A 20,035-nucleotide genomic window follows, 5' to 3' on the forward strand; every position below is an offset into this window, starting at 1 on the left:
CCCCAGCCCTCTGTGCCTTTGTCTTATGGGAGAGGAGGCCTACGTCACCTTGTGTTCTTCTGAGGACGATGAGTGTCATCCTGTAAGGCTCAAGACCCTCTTCATATAACAAAAACTCAACACCATCCCCTCCCTGTGTGGAAATCAGGTTCGCTGGTAGCACAGCATACCACACACACTGTCCAGGTGAGGCAGGAGGTGTAGAATAAAGGAAAATACAAGTAACTATAATACAACATGGACTTCACTGAGGCCCTCTTTGGCGGAGATGGCAGTGCCCGAAAGACGAGTGTCTTGTCACAGCTGCTCAGTCATCTGCATCTCTGCTGGGGAACGGGGCCTGAGCCACACTCACCTCTGCCTCTCTGCTGCCTAGCACCATGTCCAGCACATAGTAGGTGCTCAATAAATGTTTGGTGGAGGGATGGATGAATGACTGAATGATGAGTTCAGTGTTGGGTGAGATGTGCTGATGGTGTCATGAGTGGGATGAGTTGTGCCCCCGCTCCATTAGCCCACAGAGGCCCCGGGCGGGTGGTGGCGGGATATGCACGTGTGCTTGCTCCCGTTGGCGTCTCTGCCTCTCTTAGCTCCCTGCGTGCTTCTCCGGGGCAGGGGCTGCTCTTGTCTTCTCGGTGTCCCCTTTGGCGCCCCACACAGCGTCTGGCACAGAGTGGGTGCTCAATAAATACCCGTTGAATTTAATGCATCTCAATTCAACAAACATTTATTGAGCGTCCACTGTGTTGAGTGTCACAATCCTACCTTCCTTGGGCGCGCTACAGATGGATGTCCCAGCGATGCGGGTGGGCGTGCCTTGCTGTGTGCAAATGCTCTGTGCAATCACAGTTCTTTCCAAATGGAACTGGTGTCAAGGGAATCGCTTTGGGAGCTACTTGGGGGGAGTCGAAGGAGCCCCGAGAAAGGAGGGGACATCCCCCTCAGGTTATGAGCGCTGCCCATCCTGCCCCAATTTCTCAACAGGCTAGCACATAGCAAGGCACGCTTGATGTAGGCATGACCAGTAGCCTGCGTCCTGGCTGCTATTCCCATGCACATCAGGAAACAAGGCAACGTCTTCAGGATGGAAGTAAAGGCACAGTTGTAGCAGTTGCACAGTGGATTTCTCACTCAGAGGAACCGGCATCAGAACACCGTAGAAAGCGAAGGAATGACAGAACCATCATAATCATCTTAAGCAGGCATCAGTGAAGGGGAAGGCCACGTGCACACACACGTACACCCACACGCATACAGGCATGCACACACATGTACATGTATACCCACACGCATACACACGCATATACACGCATACATATACACACATTTCTACTTTGGAGAAGATTCCTTTGGAGGAATCTCCCCAGTTAGAGCATGGATTCTGACACAGGTGCGGTACTTCCCGCAGGCCAGGTGCAGCGCTTCCTACAGGCCAGGTGCACCCTGAAGGGGAAGCATCAGTGTCCCCACCTGTGGTTGCCCTAGCTGCTAGTGACGGGAAGACATCAGCGATGGGGAGAGGACGAGCTGAAACAAGACCTTGCAGGTGTGTGACTGGCCAGTCAAAACAGTGCACACAGCCTGTGGTCCCCATGGGGAAGGGGTGTCCTCCCACCTATGAGACTCCTGGGACAGCCCTGGGGCACTCTGTCCCAGCATGTGCGGGCAAGGAGGCAGTGCACCAGGGTGAAGGCAGCACGCAAAAGTGACAGGGAGGGTGAGCGGCACAGGGAGGCCCCCTCCTGGGCAGGCTTCTCCCGACATGGTGCCCCCCTCCTCCCTCAGATGGGCTGCAAACAGAAGTGGGGATATCTGCGTCAGCAGGAGGTGGGGGCCTAGCACCACCCAGCAAGGAGAGGATAGGAAGCCATAAAAGGCCACCCTCAGGTCCCCAGACACTGGCTTCCTGAGAGCTCCTGGGCCTTGTGGGTCACACCATGACACCCCACAGGTGCAGAAGGGTGGCCGGGGTGCTGTGGAGCCGGCGCAACAGGAGCCCATCACCTTCCAATACAACTGCCAGTAGGAGAAAGGGAACACAGAGCAGCAAGGCCCATGGTCTAGGCCCGTGGCCCAGGGCCCGTGTGCAAGTCCTATGGTGCCCAGGCCAGTGGGTGCCTGGGAGCAGAGAGGGGCTGGTGGCCGTGCTGCAGCTGTATGGCTGGTCTGTGCCATGACCGGCCCTGGACCTGGGCACCCTGCCTGCAGGTGGGATGAGCAGCCTGCTGCGTCCTTCCCAGATCTGCCCCAGGAGGAGCACACCACCACCTCGGAAGAGTCACTCTGGGGGACTTTCTGACGCAGCCTTCCCGTGGTGACATCCACCCCATGTGCCAGCCCAGAGAGCCCCACATGGGCTGGACCCCAGGCAGGGCTGGAGGCACAAGGGCTCACAGATGTCTGCTTACAAAGATCAGACACAGAACAATGCACCTTTGCTTTGCTTTGAGCTCTTCTTTGACAAATGGCAATGCCCGGGCTTCTTCACCCCTTCCTCCTCCCACAGAATACTTTCATTTGTAGGACAGGTTACAGTTCATAGTCATGAGGATGAGGATGACGATGACAGTCTGTTTGCTGAGCATCTACTATGGGCCAGGCAGAGTGCTGGCTGCGTACCTGTGTCACCTCCTCTGGTCTCTACTGACCTGGCCAAGCAGACAGGGGAAACTGAGGTCCAGCAGTGGGGAAGCGGCCCGGGGTCCTGTGGCTCATCAGTGGTGAACCCGGATCGGAGCTCAGGCCTGTCTCACGGCCAAGCTGGCATCTGTGCTCCGCCTTCTCACACCCATCTCCACCCTCTGCATCCAAGCTAAGCCTCACGCTTGTCCACAGGAGACCACCCTCTGGGACCCAAAGATAACATCCAGGTCCCCTGAGGGCATCATACCATAGCTGGCTTTTCCCCTACAATTTACAGCCTCTATAAATAGAGAACATGATGTGGAGCATTGCCCTACATCTGGAAATCACTCCTAATTCAGCCCTCCTGACCCCAGAGTCAGGCTGCTGTCACTGGTTACTGTGCTCCCTGCAGATGGGAAGGCCCCACTCCCCGGGTCCTTGCTCAGGATGAGCGCCGGGTGGCAGTGCCCTGTCATCGACTCCCAGTCTGGACTCACCAACCTGGACCATGCTTACGTCAGCTCTGGAGGGAAACGGGCTCTCAGCTTCCAGCCTGGTAGCCCAGGAAGCCTTCTTTGCAAGAAAACTCAGGAGCCTGATTTGTCCAGGAGACACCGGCACACCCACTGGCCGCAAGCTAGCTAATGATGTCCAGGGGACCCCAAACAGAAGACGGTCCTCTCTCCTAACCGGGTCTGCTCTTATATTTCTTAACGAGCAAGGCTTAGTTAGGTCTGGGATGGGTTTCAAATTGTGGGGCCCTTCTGCTGTGAGGCCTTTCATGCCATGTTTACAGTGCCTTGCTCAAAAGAACCACTCACGTGAGTAAAAGTTGTCCCCTTGCATTGTTTGGAGAGGGTCTCTATCGGTCCCGCTACTGTGGGACAAAGACTGGCTGTCTAGGTCTGGAGAGTTAGTCCTACTGTCTGCATCCCCCTTGAGAATCAGCCAGCTGGTCTTCTGCTGGGGGGGAAAGAAAAAGCCACATGAATTCCGAGGCCCTCCGCGATGACACTGCCCTGTCGCACAGGTCAGGACGGCCAGGGGCCCAACCGGCTCCTCCTGGGGGCGCCCTGGGGAGCCAAGCATGCACTCCCTCCACACACACCTCCCTCCCTTAAGGACAAGCCAAGGGGCCTCACCCTGGAGCCAGGGTGCAATGCAAGACTCAGCCCGGGGACCAAACCCTGCACCCTGCTCGCAGCCTGCTTTTTGGAGATGATGTGCTGCAGCCTGGTGCACCCTCTCCAGCAGAACCACCCAGGCCCCAGAGCCTCACTCTTTACCCTCGGACCCTTTACAGGGAACCTCTGTCTAGCCTGGTGTCGAGCCAGCACCCCAGATGCCCCCACATTGCACTTGGATTAATTCTCCTTTTTTTTCAGACATCTCCTTGGTGCCAAGAGCCATAACCCGGTTACACAGGTATGGAACATGACTTTGGCAGGAGGTGTGCTAGTCTCAGGCTGGCGGGTGCCACCTCTGAAATCTGGTCCCTGCCACGTGTAGCCTCATGGGGCCCTGTGGAGCAGAACCAAGAGAGGGATCCTGAGGTTACGGCTGGGGACTCCCACAGAACCAGACTGCCTCTGGGTGAGGCTGCTCTCAACCAGACCTGCCTCCGCATTACCTTCCTGTTATCTTGCTCGAACATTCTGTCCTCTCCATCCGGTCGCCTGACGGCTGGAAGGGAAGAGGCGGCTTGTCAAGGAGATACACCGTCTAGCCTGGGCTTCCCCGCCAGAGTACCCACTTCACATTATGTCAGAAACAGAATGGAATCAAGCCGAGGACAACAGTATGAGAGCCTTTGCAGAGCCAGGGAGCGGGACACACTAGAGAATCCTCCCATGGGGGTGGGGGAGACCCCGCGGGCCTTCACATGTGATGGTTCTTCAAACCAAGAGCAAGTGTGCGAAGTGACGTGGTCTGGAAACTCCAGCCAAGCCCCCATTCCTGAGATCAAGCCATGTTTTTAGATGCAGCCACTTGGCATTTTGAAGAACACACTCTCTAATTCCTGGTTTAACCCCAAAGTGACAGGAGGGTTTGGCCAACCAGGGCTTATTGTGTCCCACTCAGCCGGGCGCTTCATGGGCACTCCTGCTTATCCCCATGCCACCCCTTTCACAGATCGGGAGACTGAAGCTCAGAGACACGGCATGCCTTGCTCAAGACCATGCATCGGGGGTGGCAGAGGCTGACATTTGAACCCAGGTGGTCTGTCTCCGAGGTCCTCCTTCTGCCCCCCTCACTGTCTGCTGCCCACAAAACACAGAGGGCCAGTGAGTTCTGCTGCTGGAGAAAGCCCACGAAGTGGGGCAAAGGAGGTACAACATACGACCAGAGGTGACCTCAGTGGACCAGAACAAGCACAAGTTCACTTTGCCGCAGCATGTCTACCAGGAACACCATCTAGAGCTGAGAAGTGAGGTGTCTCTATTCTCTACCAGCCTTTTTTTTTTTTTGGTGGCATGGGGTGGGGGGGTTGTCACCCAGTGGGGCTGACATGATCTCCAAGCAAGTATGAACATGTAAATCACACACGAGCATCCTGACAATTCTTAGCAACCACCCGAGGACTTTTCATCCTCAGACATGGACCCCATGCATGGAACAATTAAAGGGAAACCCCAGGGTCCTTTCCCACCCCCCACGGAAACTGAGGCCACGGTAAGGACACGCCAAGGGTGGGCTCCTTACCTGCAGCCTGCGGAGGGCTTGGACCTTCCAGCCTTTTGGAGCACCCTGCCTTGTGCACCATCAAGGACAAGGCTGACATCAGGCCCGAGAGCTTGGAAATTGGGGATTGGGCTACAGGACCTTGACAAGATAAGGTCACAGTTGAAGAGTGTTCTGGATTCACGGACATTTTGTTACTGCGGACGGCTACCTGTTTCTCCTTCTTCCAGGAGAGACAGTGATTTTCCAAGGTGAAAATAAACACCCTGCCCTCTCCACTGGCAGAGACAAATTTATGGTGAACCTGCGTGAGGGGTGTCATGATGGACAGAGGCAGAGGGCAGGATGGATGCATGCCCATGGCCAGGGCTTGCCTGTTGCCCAGAGAGTGGCGGTTGCTGGGCAGCAGAGCCCCGAGGGTCTGACCATACATCAGCCGTGAGTCTTGGCGGCTACCCCACAAGCTCTAGAGATGATTAGGCCAGTGGGGACTCAAAGCTCCAAGCACAGTCAAAGTCCAACCCAGAGAAGGCCTCCAGGGCTGGGCCCTCTGGTGACGGTCAGTGAGCGCACCCCTGAGACCCCTTGGTAGCCCCAAGTGGGCCAATACGGTGGGGGTCATTTGCAAGTACAAAGACAACAAAGGGCTCTTTGGGATATGAAATCCCAGCCCCTGGGGCTCGGGCCATGGGAACCAGAGGCCACCCTGGGTTTGAGGACGTCACACAGCTGTGGGCAACAGGTTGGGCTAGATGCGTTCTGGCTGGGGAGCAACCTCATGGCTTAAGAAATGGCCCCACTACCTCATGAGGATGACAGCCCACCAGGATTTAGCAAGTTTCCTCTGCAAAGGCTCTGCCAGGTGTAATCAGCTCAGCCACACTCCATCACCAAGGGCTTTCCACGGGCCAAACGTGCCAGCCCACAACATACACTGCGGATGCCGAGACATGGGAGCAGGAGCAGGAGAATACAGGAGTCTGGCACTTTGTATTATTTGCAGCCTGCTTCCTGGATAGCTCTGAGCCTCAGTTTCCTGATCTGTAAAATGGGCAAATGACGCCCACCCCTGAGGCGCAAGGGTTGCGTGAGGTAATATATGTGGATGCTGTGATACACCAGGGAGTCCAGGTCTGAGAAGTTAGGAGTGAACAAGAGAACAGCTTTGAGGCTAGTTGGCAGCACGGTGTCTCAGAGTGTCGGGAGAAGACAGGCCTACTCAGGACGACCCAGGAAATGAGCTTGAGTGTGTCTATCCCATCAAACAAGGCGGTTCCTTCCTCCCGAGCCTGGAATCTGCCACGAGGAGCCCTCTGAGGTGAGCCTGGGGACCTCTGCTGGAGGCATGCATCCTCTGATTTTCTTTCTGGACCCATGCCCCACCTACCTTCCTTTCCCTCCCAAGACAGGACCCCAAAACCAAAAATGAGCCTCGATTCCACCATAAAGGAATCCCAGAGAGACACGAGAAGTGGTTGCTTCCCGTTTTACACCAGGGACCAGAGGAACCACGTGCATGTCCCACGGAGCCATGTGTCCTGACTGGTTTGGCAGGGCGATGGAGTGAGCACCCCTCCACTAGCAGGTGGCTGCAGGTGTGGGGCTGAGCTGCCACCCCCTGCCTTCTGGGCCCATGGCTGTCTCAGAGCCCCCCCTTGGCCTACAAATGACACAGCCAGCCCCGTCCCTGCATCTGGATGCTCAGCTTCCCGGGAGGAGGTGTCGGGGGAGGTGTTCTGGTTTTCTCTGAATTCATCTTGAGCAGTGTAAAACCGAGCATAGCGTCGCTCCATCGAGGGGACCTACCACTGGAGTGCTGCTGCTCTGCGCCCCACGTCAGCGTGGCCTCACCTAACTCCCACAGAGTCCGATGGCGAGGCAGCCTCGAACCCACTCTCGGTATGCAGACGGGACTGACCACCGCTGGAACCGCACCTGCTTCACTAAAGTCACGGGCCCCCTGACCGCCTGCAGCAGGCTCAGGAGCACCCCAGTGCCCAGGTCCTGTCTGCGCTCCATGTCCCACTGCTCCTGCCTGTCCCATGTTTGTCCCTGACTGTGCAGAAAGAGTTCTTCTGCTTCAGTCCTATCCTGCCCCGCTGTTTTCAATTTTCCATTTGCTTCCTTTCTTCTATGTTTTTCTTACTATTTTTTAAAAAGCCATTAAATCATTAAATCAAATTAAAATATTGTACTAATATAGTACAATATACTATTGGGCCCTAAATGCTGTACAGCAGGAGCAGGAGGGCCAAGGGCCAGAGGTCGGGGTTCAAACAGACCTGGGGCTAAACACTAGCCGGGCTGCAGAGCAGCCACTTCTCAGCCCCAACCTCACACTCCTCGTCCACGTGGTGCCAACCTCACGGTGGGCCGCCAGGAAAAGCACTGCCAGCTGTCGGGTGCCCACACAGAACAAGTGTACTCACAGCAGTGGCTGGAGCCCTAGCCACCCTGGCCACCATGGGGTGGCAGGCAGCCACCTCACCTCTGGAGGCTCGCCTCCCCAGAACAGGAATGCAATGTGAGCACCAGAAAAGAGTGACGCTAATTAAGAAAGACTTTCTGTGAGTGGGAGATAGGGCATCAAAAAGTAAATGCATTAATTAAAAACTCTGACTTTTAAAGTGGTTGGTCGTATTATCTTAAACTAGTTAAATGGTCCAGTAATGCAACACTATCACCCAGAGTAAGTATCTCGAGACAGATGAAGGTCAACACAGTGGCTTCTCAAGTCTCTCCCCTGAGAGATGACTGGGTGGTCACTTTGCTGAGTGGGGTCACTCATGCATGCATGCACTCACACACACATGCACTCACACACTCTCACATGCATGCTCTCATACACACACATGATCTTACCCACATGCACACACCTGCTCTCATACATGTATGATCTTACAGACATGTGCTCACACACTCACGCACATGGTCTCATAGATGCGTGATTTTACAGACATGCTCACACACACACGTGCTCACACACACACTTCTGACAGGATGTGCTCCACTTGGATGGGGGAAATCTTGTAAAATCAAAACATCTAAAATATATTGGAAACCAAATGCATCCTAACACAAGTGTTATTTTCTGAGCATTCCTGAAGGAAACCTGGTTAAGGATAGTACACACACATGCTGAGTCCCATCCCCTCCCCGTCCCTAGCCTATCCGCATTTACAAAGGGACAGGCTGTATTCATGTGTATCCCTAGAATGGGGCTGGATGCTGGGTAGAGGGTAGGTACTCTATAAAGTCTATTTCCCAAAAGAATCAACATGGCAGATTTCTGGATTAATAAATGGGCTTTGGTTATTGTTCATGGTTCAGTTGTACAGGAATCCTCTTGCCTTTGGATAGGAGAGGCCTTTGTATCCAGTTTAAAAACAACAACAACACAAGGACTCACACTGGCAACAGTAAAATAAAATGTCTTCATTGGACAATTTGGTCAAAGGACTTAGAGTTGGAAGCTCTTTGTCTTAGATCTGGCTTGTTCAGAAGCCGCTGAGCAAGTTCATCCCCTGATTTACTGTCCCTTCTGCTTCCTAAGAGGCCAGCCTGTCTTATACCATGTATATTCATTACATGTTTGAGGTTAATAAAAAGCCACATCAGCCAATGCCACTTGTGACAAGTACAAAACGCACACCTTTCCATGCAGGCTTGAACACGGGCACCATGATGGTTAAGACGGCACTCAACATAACTGCTCCTTCCTTCAGCTGGGCCTCAGCTCCCCACTTGTAACAAGAAGGGGCTGGTCTGGACAATCTTTAAGGGCCCTGGGGTCTAACTGGCCCACCCCTCTCTGATCCCCCTGGGACATCTGTGCTCCAAGCTTCCCGTGGTTGAGAGGGAATGGTAAAAGTCACTGTCTTCTGGGCAACTGAGAGTTTAATCCATTCTTTTTCTTCTTGGGAAGAAGAAGAAATGCACAAAGCATGGGGCCTATTGCAATCAAGGAAACATTAGAAATCTTGTTTGTACAATCAGACCACTGATTTATCAGTAAGTCACAGAAAGCATGTTTTTATAGGATTCCACCTAACAGTGATGTAGTTATGGATGTGGGATGTGGCCATTTTCTTTGGGTGCATCTGGACAAGAACTTTAAATATGGGAATTCCTCTTCCCATATCTCCATCATGTGCACAGTACTTTACAGTTTAGAGCATACTTCCACATTCCTTATTCCATCAGGTTTCATAACCAGCCTGTTAAGAGGGCAGGGTGGATGGATCTGTCCTATTTTGCAGAAAAGGAAACAGAGGCTCAGGATAGTAAAACCACATGCCCCAAATCACCCAGAAATTCCATCAAAAAACAGGGGAGACTTTGAGCCTTCCGCTTCCTGCTCCATGGCTCCAGCCACCTATGGCCCATGCACCTGTCCCAGGCAGACTCAGGTGGTGTGGAGGTGGGCAGTCGCCTTGGAGAGGGAAGCTAGAGGCTAAGAGAACTGCCCCCCTCCACTGCCAGACCTGTCCAGCCCTTTTGCCGATGCAACAAAACTCTGTGGCTGAAGGCTAGCTAGGATTCATTCTATCCTCAGAAATTCCCCAAACACAAGAATAAATGGCTTAATCTGGTTTGTTCTGTTTTCCAAAATTCTGGCTGGGTTGGGCGGTAGTCCAAGAAGCCTCCCTCACCACCTTGGCAGACATCATCCTGGCTGCCTCACTCAAAGCAGCATAACCGGAGCCCCGGAGACGGGCTGTCAGTGATGAACCCACACCCCAAGCCCCTTGACGTGCATCAGCCTCAGCTTCGTGGCACACGGAGGCATCCTTACTCAGAGATGCCCTCCGCGGTCTTTGATGAAGAGGCTCCCGGGGGCCCGCTAGAGAATTCAGTGTGCGCTGAGCCTGACACTCAGACTAACCATGCTGCCGCCCCATCACGGATCGGAACACAACAAAAGGAAGCATTCAGAAGCAAATGGGCGCAACAGGCATGCAGAGAACACAGCAGCAGAGGAAATCCGACTGTACCATGCTGTTTGTAGATAGGGGGTTTCCTATAGATGTTATCTTTTACGCCAGTGTCTGGGAAAGAAGAGAGAGAGAGAAGAGCAGCGTGAGCAAGCAGACCAGTTTCCATCCCCCTGCTTTTCCTCAGCAGCCGTCAGGCACCAGATCCAAAGCGGCCAGAGAGGCTCTGGCACCCCACAAGCAACTGATGCCTGGGACCCAATCTTCAGACCAAGCGTCACCCAGCCCGAAGCCAGAATCTAGCTCAAGGGGCGGAGGGAGGGAGGCAGCTCGAGTGGCCATCCGGCAGGACAGCACCTTCTCTCCAGCACATTCTCAGGAAGGCAAAAATGTCTCCCTGCTGTTTGTGAGGCTTGGGAGAAGCTCCAAAGCACGCCAGTGGGGGTGGGGGATGTGCGAACCCTCAGAATTGGGGGGATGTGGAGAGGCTCGAGAATCCTGGCAATTCCGTGCAATCAGACGCTCTGCATGGCACGCCCAACCACGCGTCCCGGGTGCCTACCTGGGACGTGGAAGTGGCGAGGCGCCTGCTGGTAGGTGCAGGGGGGAGGCTTGCTGTCTGAGAGCACCGAGAGGCTGGGGGTGCTCCGGCCACTTTCACTGCCTCCAGACGGAAGAGCAAAGGCAGGTAGAAGGGAGGAAGGGGAAGGCAAAGGAGAGTATGTCAAGTAGGAACGCTTGTTCCCAGCGGGCCCATCTCCCCTGCCTGGTTGAGCCTGCCCCAAGGCTCTGCACAGAGAAGGGAGGGTGCCCCCCACCCACATTTCCAGACGGGGCCCAAGGCTTGTTAATCCAACCTCAAGCGGACTCCTTCCAGTGGCCCCATGGCAAAGAAACAGTGGCACCAAGGACAAGGGCATGAGGGTTGCTAGTTCGTGGGGAGGTCGGCCTGGCTCTGGGCTGACTGCACTCTCCTCGCTGTTCAGCCAGGGCTGGTGCTTGAATCCAGCAAATTGCAAATTCACCAAAACTAAAGCCTCCCTCCCTGTGCATCCTTGCATAAAAAGATGCCGCTTTCTTGGAGAATCCACCAATTAGTCATTCAGAATAGGATTACAACAAAAATCCGTCCCTAAAAGCTATGAGAGACGAAGAGAAAATTGGTCCTCATTAGTGGTCATGTTCCCTAAATAAAGCTATTTTTGGCAAATTAAAATGTAAAGAATTCCCCAATTCTGGCTCCAATTTCTCATCCCATCTGGATTTGTAATTTTGACGTTGTGAACAAGGTTGGATTATCAAGTGACAGATTCAGACAGCCGCAGTTCCCCGGGTGACCCTCACCCCCCCACCCCCCGCCGCCCTACACATACCTATTTAAGGAATGACATGATAGACAGAATGCAATGGGCAATCGAACACTTTGGATGATGAGGTTTATGGCTCATTTTAGCAAGACACTCATAAGGCACGCCTCATTTCCCCTCCCGTTAGCCTCAGGAAACCCTCTGCCGCCTTAGATCACAGCCTGGCAAGGGAAGGGGAGCTCCTGACTTGGAAGGAGCCCCTGGGAGATGCAGCCGTTCAAAGCAGCAGAGCCCCGAGGTGACCAGGCTGGTGACCCAGCCCTCCCAGGGGGCCGCACGGCGTGCTCACGAGGAGGGGGCAGCGGGCGGGGCTCAGAGTGCCCTTTGCCTGGGTCGGGTGCCCCGGGAACCCAGGAGGGCACGCAGGGCAGGGGTGGGCTCAGCCCAAGCAGGCCACAACCAGCTGCCCGACCCAGGCTGAGGCCACACTGGGGGCTGCTGACCGCAGCTTGGAGCATCTTTCTGCGCCTGGGCATTGATCCACCTGTCGGCACTGAAGGAACTTCAGGTGATGACTTGCCCCCTGTCGCTGTGGGAACCCCGCCTTTCCCCGGGCCATGCCCTCAGTGCAGCACAGACCCTTCTAGAGTTCCACACCAGGCCCTGGGAGCAGGGGCCTTCAGGCCATTTCTGAGCCCTCAGGGGGGGTTTCCCCACGTAAAGGAAACCACAGATCGGCTCTATTGACCATAGAGCTATGACTGGATCCTCCCCCAAGGGCAGAGAAACACAGCAGAAGTGTGGGATTTAAATAGTCTCTTTGCACAGGCCCCAGAACAGCCGAGGACTGCCCACTTCAGTGTCATCACTGAGCTGAGTGTGCTCCTGGCACGAACTGTTGAATCTGGGAGGCTTCAAACAGCTCACTTCCTTCTGCTTAGAATTCACGGGACCTCACCCAGCTGGGTCCTGCCCGGGTGGCTGCAGACGATCAGACACGTGGGCAGGCTCCTGTCCCCCCCAGTCCCCAAACCTACCCTGCAGTGTCCATCACAGGGAACATCCTGTGTGTGCGCTGATCGATCTGGGGAGCACCCACAGTGCTCAGCAGCTACTCCTGGGGCCCAAGACCCAGAGGCAGTTGGGGACACATACGCAGAAGCAGTGGCCCATCATGCCACACACTCCTGCCATCCAGGTGTTCGGTGGTCACCAAACTCTATCACCTTGGTCCCAGGCTGAGACACCTCTCCTGGCATCCCCTCCCCCCAGCCTCCCTTCCTCTCCCATCCCCAGCAGAATCCCCTTTGCAATCTTCCCCACGGGTCCAGGCTCTTCCTGGGTCAAGGCCCCGGGGCAAAGCCTCCCTGGAAGACCCAGCCCTCTGCTAGTCATTCCACTCTCTGGACTCTCTGGGTGACTTCCTCATAATAAAACACACTGCTAACATCACCCCCGGCCAGGGGCCCTTGGAGGGCTTTGCCCACATCAGCTCACGGATGCTCACAAAATACCCACAACAGCCCTGCAGGACTTGCACCACCTGGCTGCCTCCTGCAGGAGGTATGGGGCTGGGAGGGCCTGGGGCAGGGTCCTGGTGAGGCGCAGCTCTGGCCGGCTCACCATGCCCCCCGAGGTTCCAGTCACTGCCCCAGGGGCCTTAGTGGTTAAAAACCCCAAACCACTGATGTTGCCATGGAGGCGGGAAAACCAGAGGAGAGCCCGGCTGTGCGGTGACTTTGAGAAGCCACAGAAGCCCCTTCTGATACGGCTCTTGTGGCTTCTGGAGGCAATTCAGGAAGGAGGTCGGATTCTGACCTCTACTGGTTGGAGGGCCTTCTTCTTCCTAAAATTTAAGTAAGTGGTTTATTTTGGAGCAGTTTCAGGCAGTCCAGAGGGCTCAGAAAGTCCCCCATGCTCACGTCGCTGCCACGTAGCACCACTTTGTGTTGGCTAAACGCCATCCTTTTTCAGATTTTACAGTCTCACCTAATGTCCCTTCCCTGTCCCTGGTGCCCATCCAGGACATCACGTGACATGCTATCATCCAGGCTCCTCTGGGCCGTGATGCTTTCTCAGACTTTCCTGGTTTTCAAAGATTTTTATGAGGAGTCCTGGTCAGGGCTTCTGGGCGGTGGGTGTTCCTCACTGAGGATGGGTCTGATTATTTCTCATCTCATGATTGGACAGGAACTGAGGGTTCTCGGGAGGAAGACCCCAGGGGTGCGGTGCCCTCCTGTCACATCATGTCAAGGGTACCAGCCATCAATGTGACCTGTCGCTATGATGGTGACCTTGATCTCCTGGCTGAGCTGGGGGCCACAGGCCATCTGACCCTTGACCACAACCACCCCGTAAGGTGGATGGCCCAAGGACTGGGGCTAGATGAAGAGGTGTCTCGGGGGCCCAACAGGTGTGTGGGAAGCAGGCCCTGACCTGAGGCTCTGTACCGGAAGCTCCTTCTCTCCCCTCACAACATATGGGGAGAAGGCTTGTGCCAGTAAGTGGCAGCTCCTCAGTGAAGAGGTTCCAGCAGCATCACTTCCCCTGGACACTCCATACCTGCCTACTCCTTAACAGGTGAGACGTCAAGCTTAAGTCTTACACTGCCACAGGAGAGGGACCAGGGTCTGAAATTCATACTAAATTGCAAATGATTACCACCAACACTGATGCCGTCTGCAGGTCTTGGTAGAGGGGTGTCTTTGGACATTGAGACATGAGGTGGGGAGGAAGGTATGTCTGGGATAGGGGTCCAGCAAGAAGAGAGGAAGAAAGCCAGGGACCCCTGTCAGCACATAGCCGGGTCAGGGCAAGTGCTGGCTGGCTGGGATGAGGGCATGCCTCTCCTTGGGGAGCCCTCCACCCACAGTGGCATTCAGAGAGGAATCTCCACCTAGAGGAGTCAATGATGCTAAGGATGCCATGAGAGGCCAGGAAAGGCTTTCCCGGGAAGCATGGGTGGACACAGGGCCGTGACCAGCTGGGAGGAGGACAGGCCTTGACACAGCTGGCCACCCGAATGCCCACAGGCTGGGATGCGTTACAGCAGGTGGCTGAGTGCAGGCATCAGGAGGAGGACAGGTTCCCTCGGGGTGGCCTCTGAGGTGGACTTAGGACCTGCGGTGGACATGGCTTGTGCACAAGAGCCGGACTTGGCTCTACCCCACAGACCTTTGGGATCTCAGGCCAGCACTGTCTCTCTGAGCACTGTCTCTCTGAGCCTCTCCTCTGGGGTGAGTCATGTAAAGAGGCTGGGCACTCCAACGGTCCCAAATGGCCCTGGAAGTTGGGTGTGGGGCAGAGCCACAGGGTCAGGCCTCCTCTGCATCTGACCCAGACAGATTTCTGACAAAGGGATTGGCAGCCAAAGCAGCCAGGAGGGAACCAGGACCCACCACGGGGCTGGTGCCTTTGCCTACCCAGCAGACAGCAGAGGCACCGTGCTCCTGCCCCCAGAGGATGCCCTTGGCCAGGCTATGCAATGGCTTCCAGATCATGTTTTGGTGGGCAGGGGCGGAGCCTGTCTGCATGGTCTTCCCCACCGTAGGGGTAAAGGAAGAGCCTCGCTGCTCCTGCCGGAGGTCAACACGACTGCCCCTCCCTGGCCCTCCCTTATGGGGCTGGGGAAGGGGCGCTGCTCCCCCGACCTGCCTGGAGCAGGCATGCTGCAGGTCTGAGGCACTGCCTAGGGGTCTGCCCATGGCTGAGGGCCCATCCTGGCCTTCCTCACCCTGGGGTGGTAAGAATTAGAGGCTGGAAGGTCAGAGGGGAGCAGCGGAGGACAGGCTCAAAGGGTCTGCTCCAGCCCCAGCCTGGACTGGTGTTGTCCAGCACATGGGGGACACCAGGACAGCAAGGTTACAGCAAAGACAGCACAGCCTGGCCTCGTCTCCAGGCTACCCTCTGCCGGAGCCCCCGGGGGACAGCCCCACCCAGAGCGGGGCCACGGTGGGCAAGGGGAAAGCAGTGTGTCTGTGCCGTTTGGGCCCGTGAGCCAAGGGAGAAGAGGCACCTCTTTGCTGGCCTGTCACCTAACAGGCAGATGGCCCTGGTTTGCAGTGAGTGTTCTGTGTGCCTCTTGGTGAGAGCACACTGGTCACGCGACCTCCGTGTGCCCCGTGGATGCACATGGCAAGTCCTTGCTGGCGGCTTTCCCACTCACAGGATGCAATGTTTCTAGCTTTGCTGCTTCTCAAAAGAGACAGTGTGTCCAGAAGAGACGGACCATGGGCTGTAAGGACAGGTCCCGATGCTCGGGGGCTCTGCACACACAGAGCAAGCGATGGTGACGGACAGAAGGGAACACGCAAGTCCCTGTGAGCCCCCACTGAGACCATCAGATGGGGGAACAATCCAGCTGAGCTTGGCTCGCCTCCAGGTCCCTTTGGGATGGACATATTCCACTCTGCGGCTGGACAGCATGGGGGCCTTGATGCACCTCTGGGGGCGTCAGTAAGAACATCACTGCTGCTCCCTCTGACGCCCGGAGCATCTCTCCATGGTGTCTCGGTCGGCTAGGGCTGCGGAACCGAGTGCCGCATTGGGCCGCTTCAGCAACAGATGTGTTTTCTTACAGTTCTGGAGGCTGCAAGTCCCAGACCAAAGTGTGGCAGGTCCAGTCTCTGGTGAGAGCCGTCCTCCTGGCTGCCAGATGGTCACCATGTCCTCACGTGACCGTGAGGCCCTCCCTCTGAGCACAAGCAGAGTGAGAGCTCTCCCGGTGTCTCTTCCTCTTCTGTAAGGCCTCCCATCTTACTGGATTAGGGCCTCACCTTAGTGACTTCATGTAACCCTCCTGGCCTCCCAAAGACCCCATCTCCAAATGCGGTCACACTGGTGGTTAGGGCTTTAACATATGAATCTTGGGGACACGGCTCAGCCCATGATGTACAGGAAACGAGCTTGGCCATTTTTCTGGTGTGATTCGTATACGTTATCCATGCAGGGATGTGGACGGCGGGCGGGTCTGCACCCTGGAAGGAGACAGGAGCCAGAGCCCTGCCCGGCCACCACGTGCCCCGGGGCCACGAACAAATCACAGCCCCTCCGTGCTTTTGCTTTTGCTCCTGATGATGGCTGCAAGCGATCCCTCTGCCCCACGGAGCGGATGTGGGAAGGGAAATGGGGGTAACGGGTGAAGGCTCTCAGAACAAGGCCGAGGCCACGCTAGGGAGAGCTAGCCTCCCGTCCCTGCTGCTCGCCCTCCACTCCTCACCGCTTCCCACGACAAGCCACCTACGTCCTCCTCCCAGGAACATTTATACACCAACAGAAACGGAGCCAGACTCACGAGACACACAGCGAGGGGCACGGGCTGAGACACAGGGCTCGGGGAAGCCATGCGGCGGACACAGGACAGCAAGACACAGACGTGTGGCCGGACGCCCTGCGAGTGCCCAAGCCCGCAGCACTGCGCACCTTACCTCGGAAGTAGGGGATGTAATGATGTCTGAACACGGATGTAGGGCTTGGGTGTTGGGACAGGGACAGGCAGCTACTGGTACCAACACTCACAGTACCAGCTGCGGGCAACAGAGAGCAAGTCAGAGTCCACCCCGCGCTCGCTGGCCGCAAAGCCACAAAATATTCCTAGGCCCCACTCTGCTAGGAACATTTTTGCTTCCTCTCCCGAAGAAAGCACACCTTTTTGAGGCACCTGAGGGGGGTCACCAAATACGCTTTAGACCAGTCTGCCCCAGCTTCCGAGTGAGGACTCCCTGCCCGCTGAGGGACAGGGCGGCAGCCCCGGGGCTGCTGGACTTTACCCACTGGCCCCGGAGCCCCGCCTGTCACTCCACTCCGAGGCTCCTTGGCGTCAGAGGCAGGTGGGGAGCAGCTGGCCAGACCGGGGCGAGCGCGCACCTGACAGCCACGTGGCTGACGTGCTGACATACACGTGTTGGCTCTCCAAGGTGACCGCGTGGCCAGGCACAGCCACCAAGCCCAGGTGACCCAAAACACGGTGCTCGGGGGTCAGGAGGGGGGCCCTGGGAGAGGGCACTGAGGGGGCTGACTGCCCTTCACCCTCACTCGCCTGCTCGCCTGCTCGCTCACTCACTCATTCATTTGCTCACTCACACATTCACTCACTCACACACTCACAACACACACTTGCTCAGTCACTTGCTCACTTGCTTACTCATTCGCTCGCTTGCTCACTCACACTCTCACTCATTCACTCACTCACTTGCTTACTCACGAACTCACTTATTCATTCACTCACACACTCATTCACTCACTCCCTCACACACTCACTGGCTCATTCATTCACTCACTCATTCATACACTTGCTCACTCGCTCACTCATTGGATAACTCACTCATTCGCTCACTCACTCACACACTTGCTCACTCACTTACATCCTCACTGATTCAACCACTTTCCACTTATTGAGCAGGATGTTCCAAGAACATTGCAGGGAGTCAATGCAAATAACTTTGCAAATGAATGAGTTGATTTTTCCACAAAGGCTGTGAAAATTCGAGCTGTAGTCCATGGATGTGGAAATGGAGTCATGCGGCAGCTGGCCACGGAGGAAGCAGCTTGGAAAAACCCCTCACGGAGGCAGTGTGTGCATGGAGTGTCCCTGTGGCTTTGACACACCAAGGGCAACGATGAGTTTTCAAAGCTAAGGGCAAGCAATACAGAGCTGGGCGCCAGGCAGGGAAGGAGGTGGACTGGGAGTGGATAGCACCCTGCCCCAGGCATCTCCCTGCTGGGAGGGGGCAGTGGCCTCTCACCAACTGTCGCATGGGGATGACTGTCTTTGGGGCCACCGACCCAACTACATGTGAAGTGTCAACAAATATTCTAACCTTTTTTTGGCCATAAATGCTACCCTCACAGCTCAACCGCACCCCCCCCCCCCCGGACCCACATGAGCCTGGGATGAGTAGACCTCTGGTCTCCCCCATCGATGCTGCTTCACCTTTCTGATATCTCTTGCCACTGAAACACCCGCTAGATTCTAAGTCTTGGTGCTGCCTGCGTGTTTCAGCAGACGTCCCCTCTAATTATTAGGGTAACCAGCTGCCTGTGTTCCTCCCTCCCAGACATGAGAGGGGCCAGCCTTCATGGACACGTTACAGGGACAGGCTTTCCCATCACTTACTGGCAATCCCACACCCGGCCCTTGAGTAAAGGAAGACACAGATTCATAAGAGGGAAAGAAACACGTACAGCTTCGCTGGGGGGTAGAGCAGCCATGGGGTTTAAGTACCTGGACGGCTGTAGTGCTGGGGCGACCGTGAGGTCGGAGTGTAGCGCCCGAGACTGACTGACCCAGTGGAGCTGGGGCTGGAGGTCCGGCACTGCTTGTAGGAGCGGTCATCCTGATCCCCCTGGGAGGGAAGACAGCCTAGTGAACCCCGGAGCCGAGGGCACTGCCCCCACCACCACCCCCATGCCACACATTCACCCTCCTCCCAGTGTTTGACTCAACGTGGCCCCAGGATGAAAGCCTCTGCACCTGCAGGGCACACCTGGAGAGCCAGGGAGGGGCCTGGCCTTGTGCCAACACTCCCCTTGGCCTGAGCACAGTCCCCACGCCCCCAGGTCCCAGGGAGCAGTGTCTCCATCAGCCCCTCCCTATGTCTGGGCTCCCAAAGATGTGGTAGAGGCACCTGGCTCCTCGACACCCTCTTGGGGCCCCACCAGCCCCGTCCTTTCTAGGACCCAAGCTCCTTACAACCGTGACATTTTGAGAGATTTGAGAACCATGAGATTCTGTGTTCTCCTCCCCCCTCCTCCCACTCAACAGGGGCTCCCGGGTATAGGAAGTAGGAAGGCACCCCTCCCCGGCCCGAAGGCCAGGTTGAGTCAGACCCACAAACACTGGCCCACAAGACTCCATTCAAGCAGGATGAGCAAGTGTTTGGAGTGGTCAGAGCAGGTGGCAGGTGGTGTGAGATGGCATGACACCGTGGTGCAGGGAAGAGCAGGCTGCTGGGCCCATCACAGCCGGGCACGCTGGCCGGAGTTGTGAGACAGCCCAGCCCAGCATCCCGCCGTGGGGTGGACACTGTTGCTTTGCCCCTGAGGCCAGCACAGGGATAAGCACACAGGAGATGAGAGTCTGGGTCTGGTACTCACAGCTCTCACCCTTTCTGAGCTGACCTCTGCCCCCTAAGAACCAGTGGGGCCACTGTCCCTAACTCCTGCCTGTGCCCCTACCTCCACACTTTGCCCAGGCCGGCCCTCGGGCTGGGATCGCACCTGCCAGCTGTCACCTGTGCTCCACTCTGAGCCTGCCTGGCCCGTCTCACCCAAGGTGATGGGCACTCTCTCCCCAGAGGTAGTGGCATCTCTGGGCATCCTCTGCACACACAGCCTCACCGGCCAGCTTCCACCCCAAGGGCGTCCTGTCCTCGCCTAGCCTGTCTGGGGCTTGCCGGCCACATGTGGTTTTCGAGGCTGGGCATTGAGGGCCGCTCGTCCGGGCTGGTTGCCACATTCCTGGATCTGAGGGTTTGGTGCCCATGCAGA

The 20,035-nt window shown here is 56.1% G+C and overlaps 1 protein-coding gene across 35 annotated transcripts in view; it reads right to left on the minus strand.

The window, feature by feature from the left end:
- Window positions 1-20,035, minus strand: part of ABLIM2 (actin binding LIM protein family member 2) — a 142,469-nt gene that overhangs the window by 27,792 nt on the left and 94,642 nt on the right. For 8 of the 35 annotated variants that reach the window (XR_013366367.1, XR_013366391.1, XR_013366387.1 and 5 more), the window contains 7 exons: window positions 18,771-18,891; window positions 16,975-17,073; window positions 10,804-10,905; window positions 10,302-10,355; window positions 5,329-5,448; window positions 4,256-4,308; window positions 3,447-3,588 (listed from right to left, as the gene is read on the minus strand). Coding sequence is in view for 4 of the 35 variants with exons in the window: in XM_077875246.1 (XP_077731372.1) it covers window positions 3,447-3,588; window positions 4,256-4,308; window positions 5,329-5,448; window positions 10,302-10,355; window positions 10,804-10,905; window positions 16,975-17,073; window positions 18,771-18,891 (691 nt within the window). In the remaining 31 variants the exon portion in view is untranslated. Of the gene's footprint in view, window positions 1-2,430; window positions 3,589-4,255; window positions 4,309-5,328; window positions 5,449-8,373; window positions 9,556-10,192; window positions 10,356-10,803; window positions 10,906-16,974; window positions 17,074-18,770; window positions 18,892-20,035 lie in introns of those variants that run through there. The other 27 variants (XR_013366421.1, XR_013366412.1, XR_013366399.1 and 24 more) reach the window with 16 other exon arrangements.

Source organism: Canis aureus, chromosome 2 (genome assembly GCF_053574225.1).
Source record: "Canis aureus isolate CA01 chromosome 2, VMU_Caureus_v.1.0, whole genome shotgun sequence".
Classification (NCBI taxonomy): domain Eukaryota; kingdom Metazoa; phylum Chordata; class Mammalia; order Carnivora; family Canidae; genus Canis; species Canis aureus.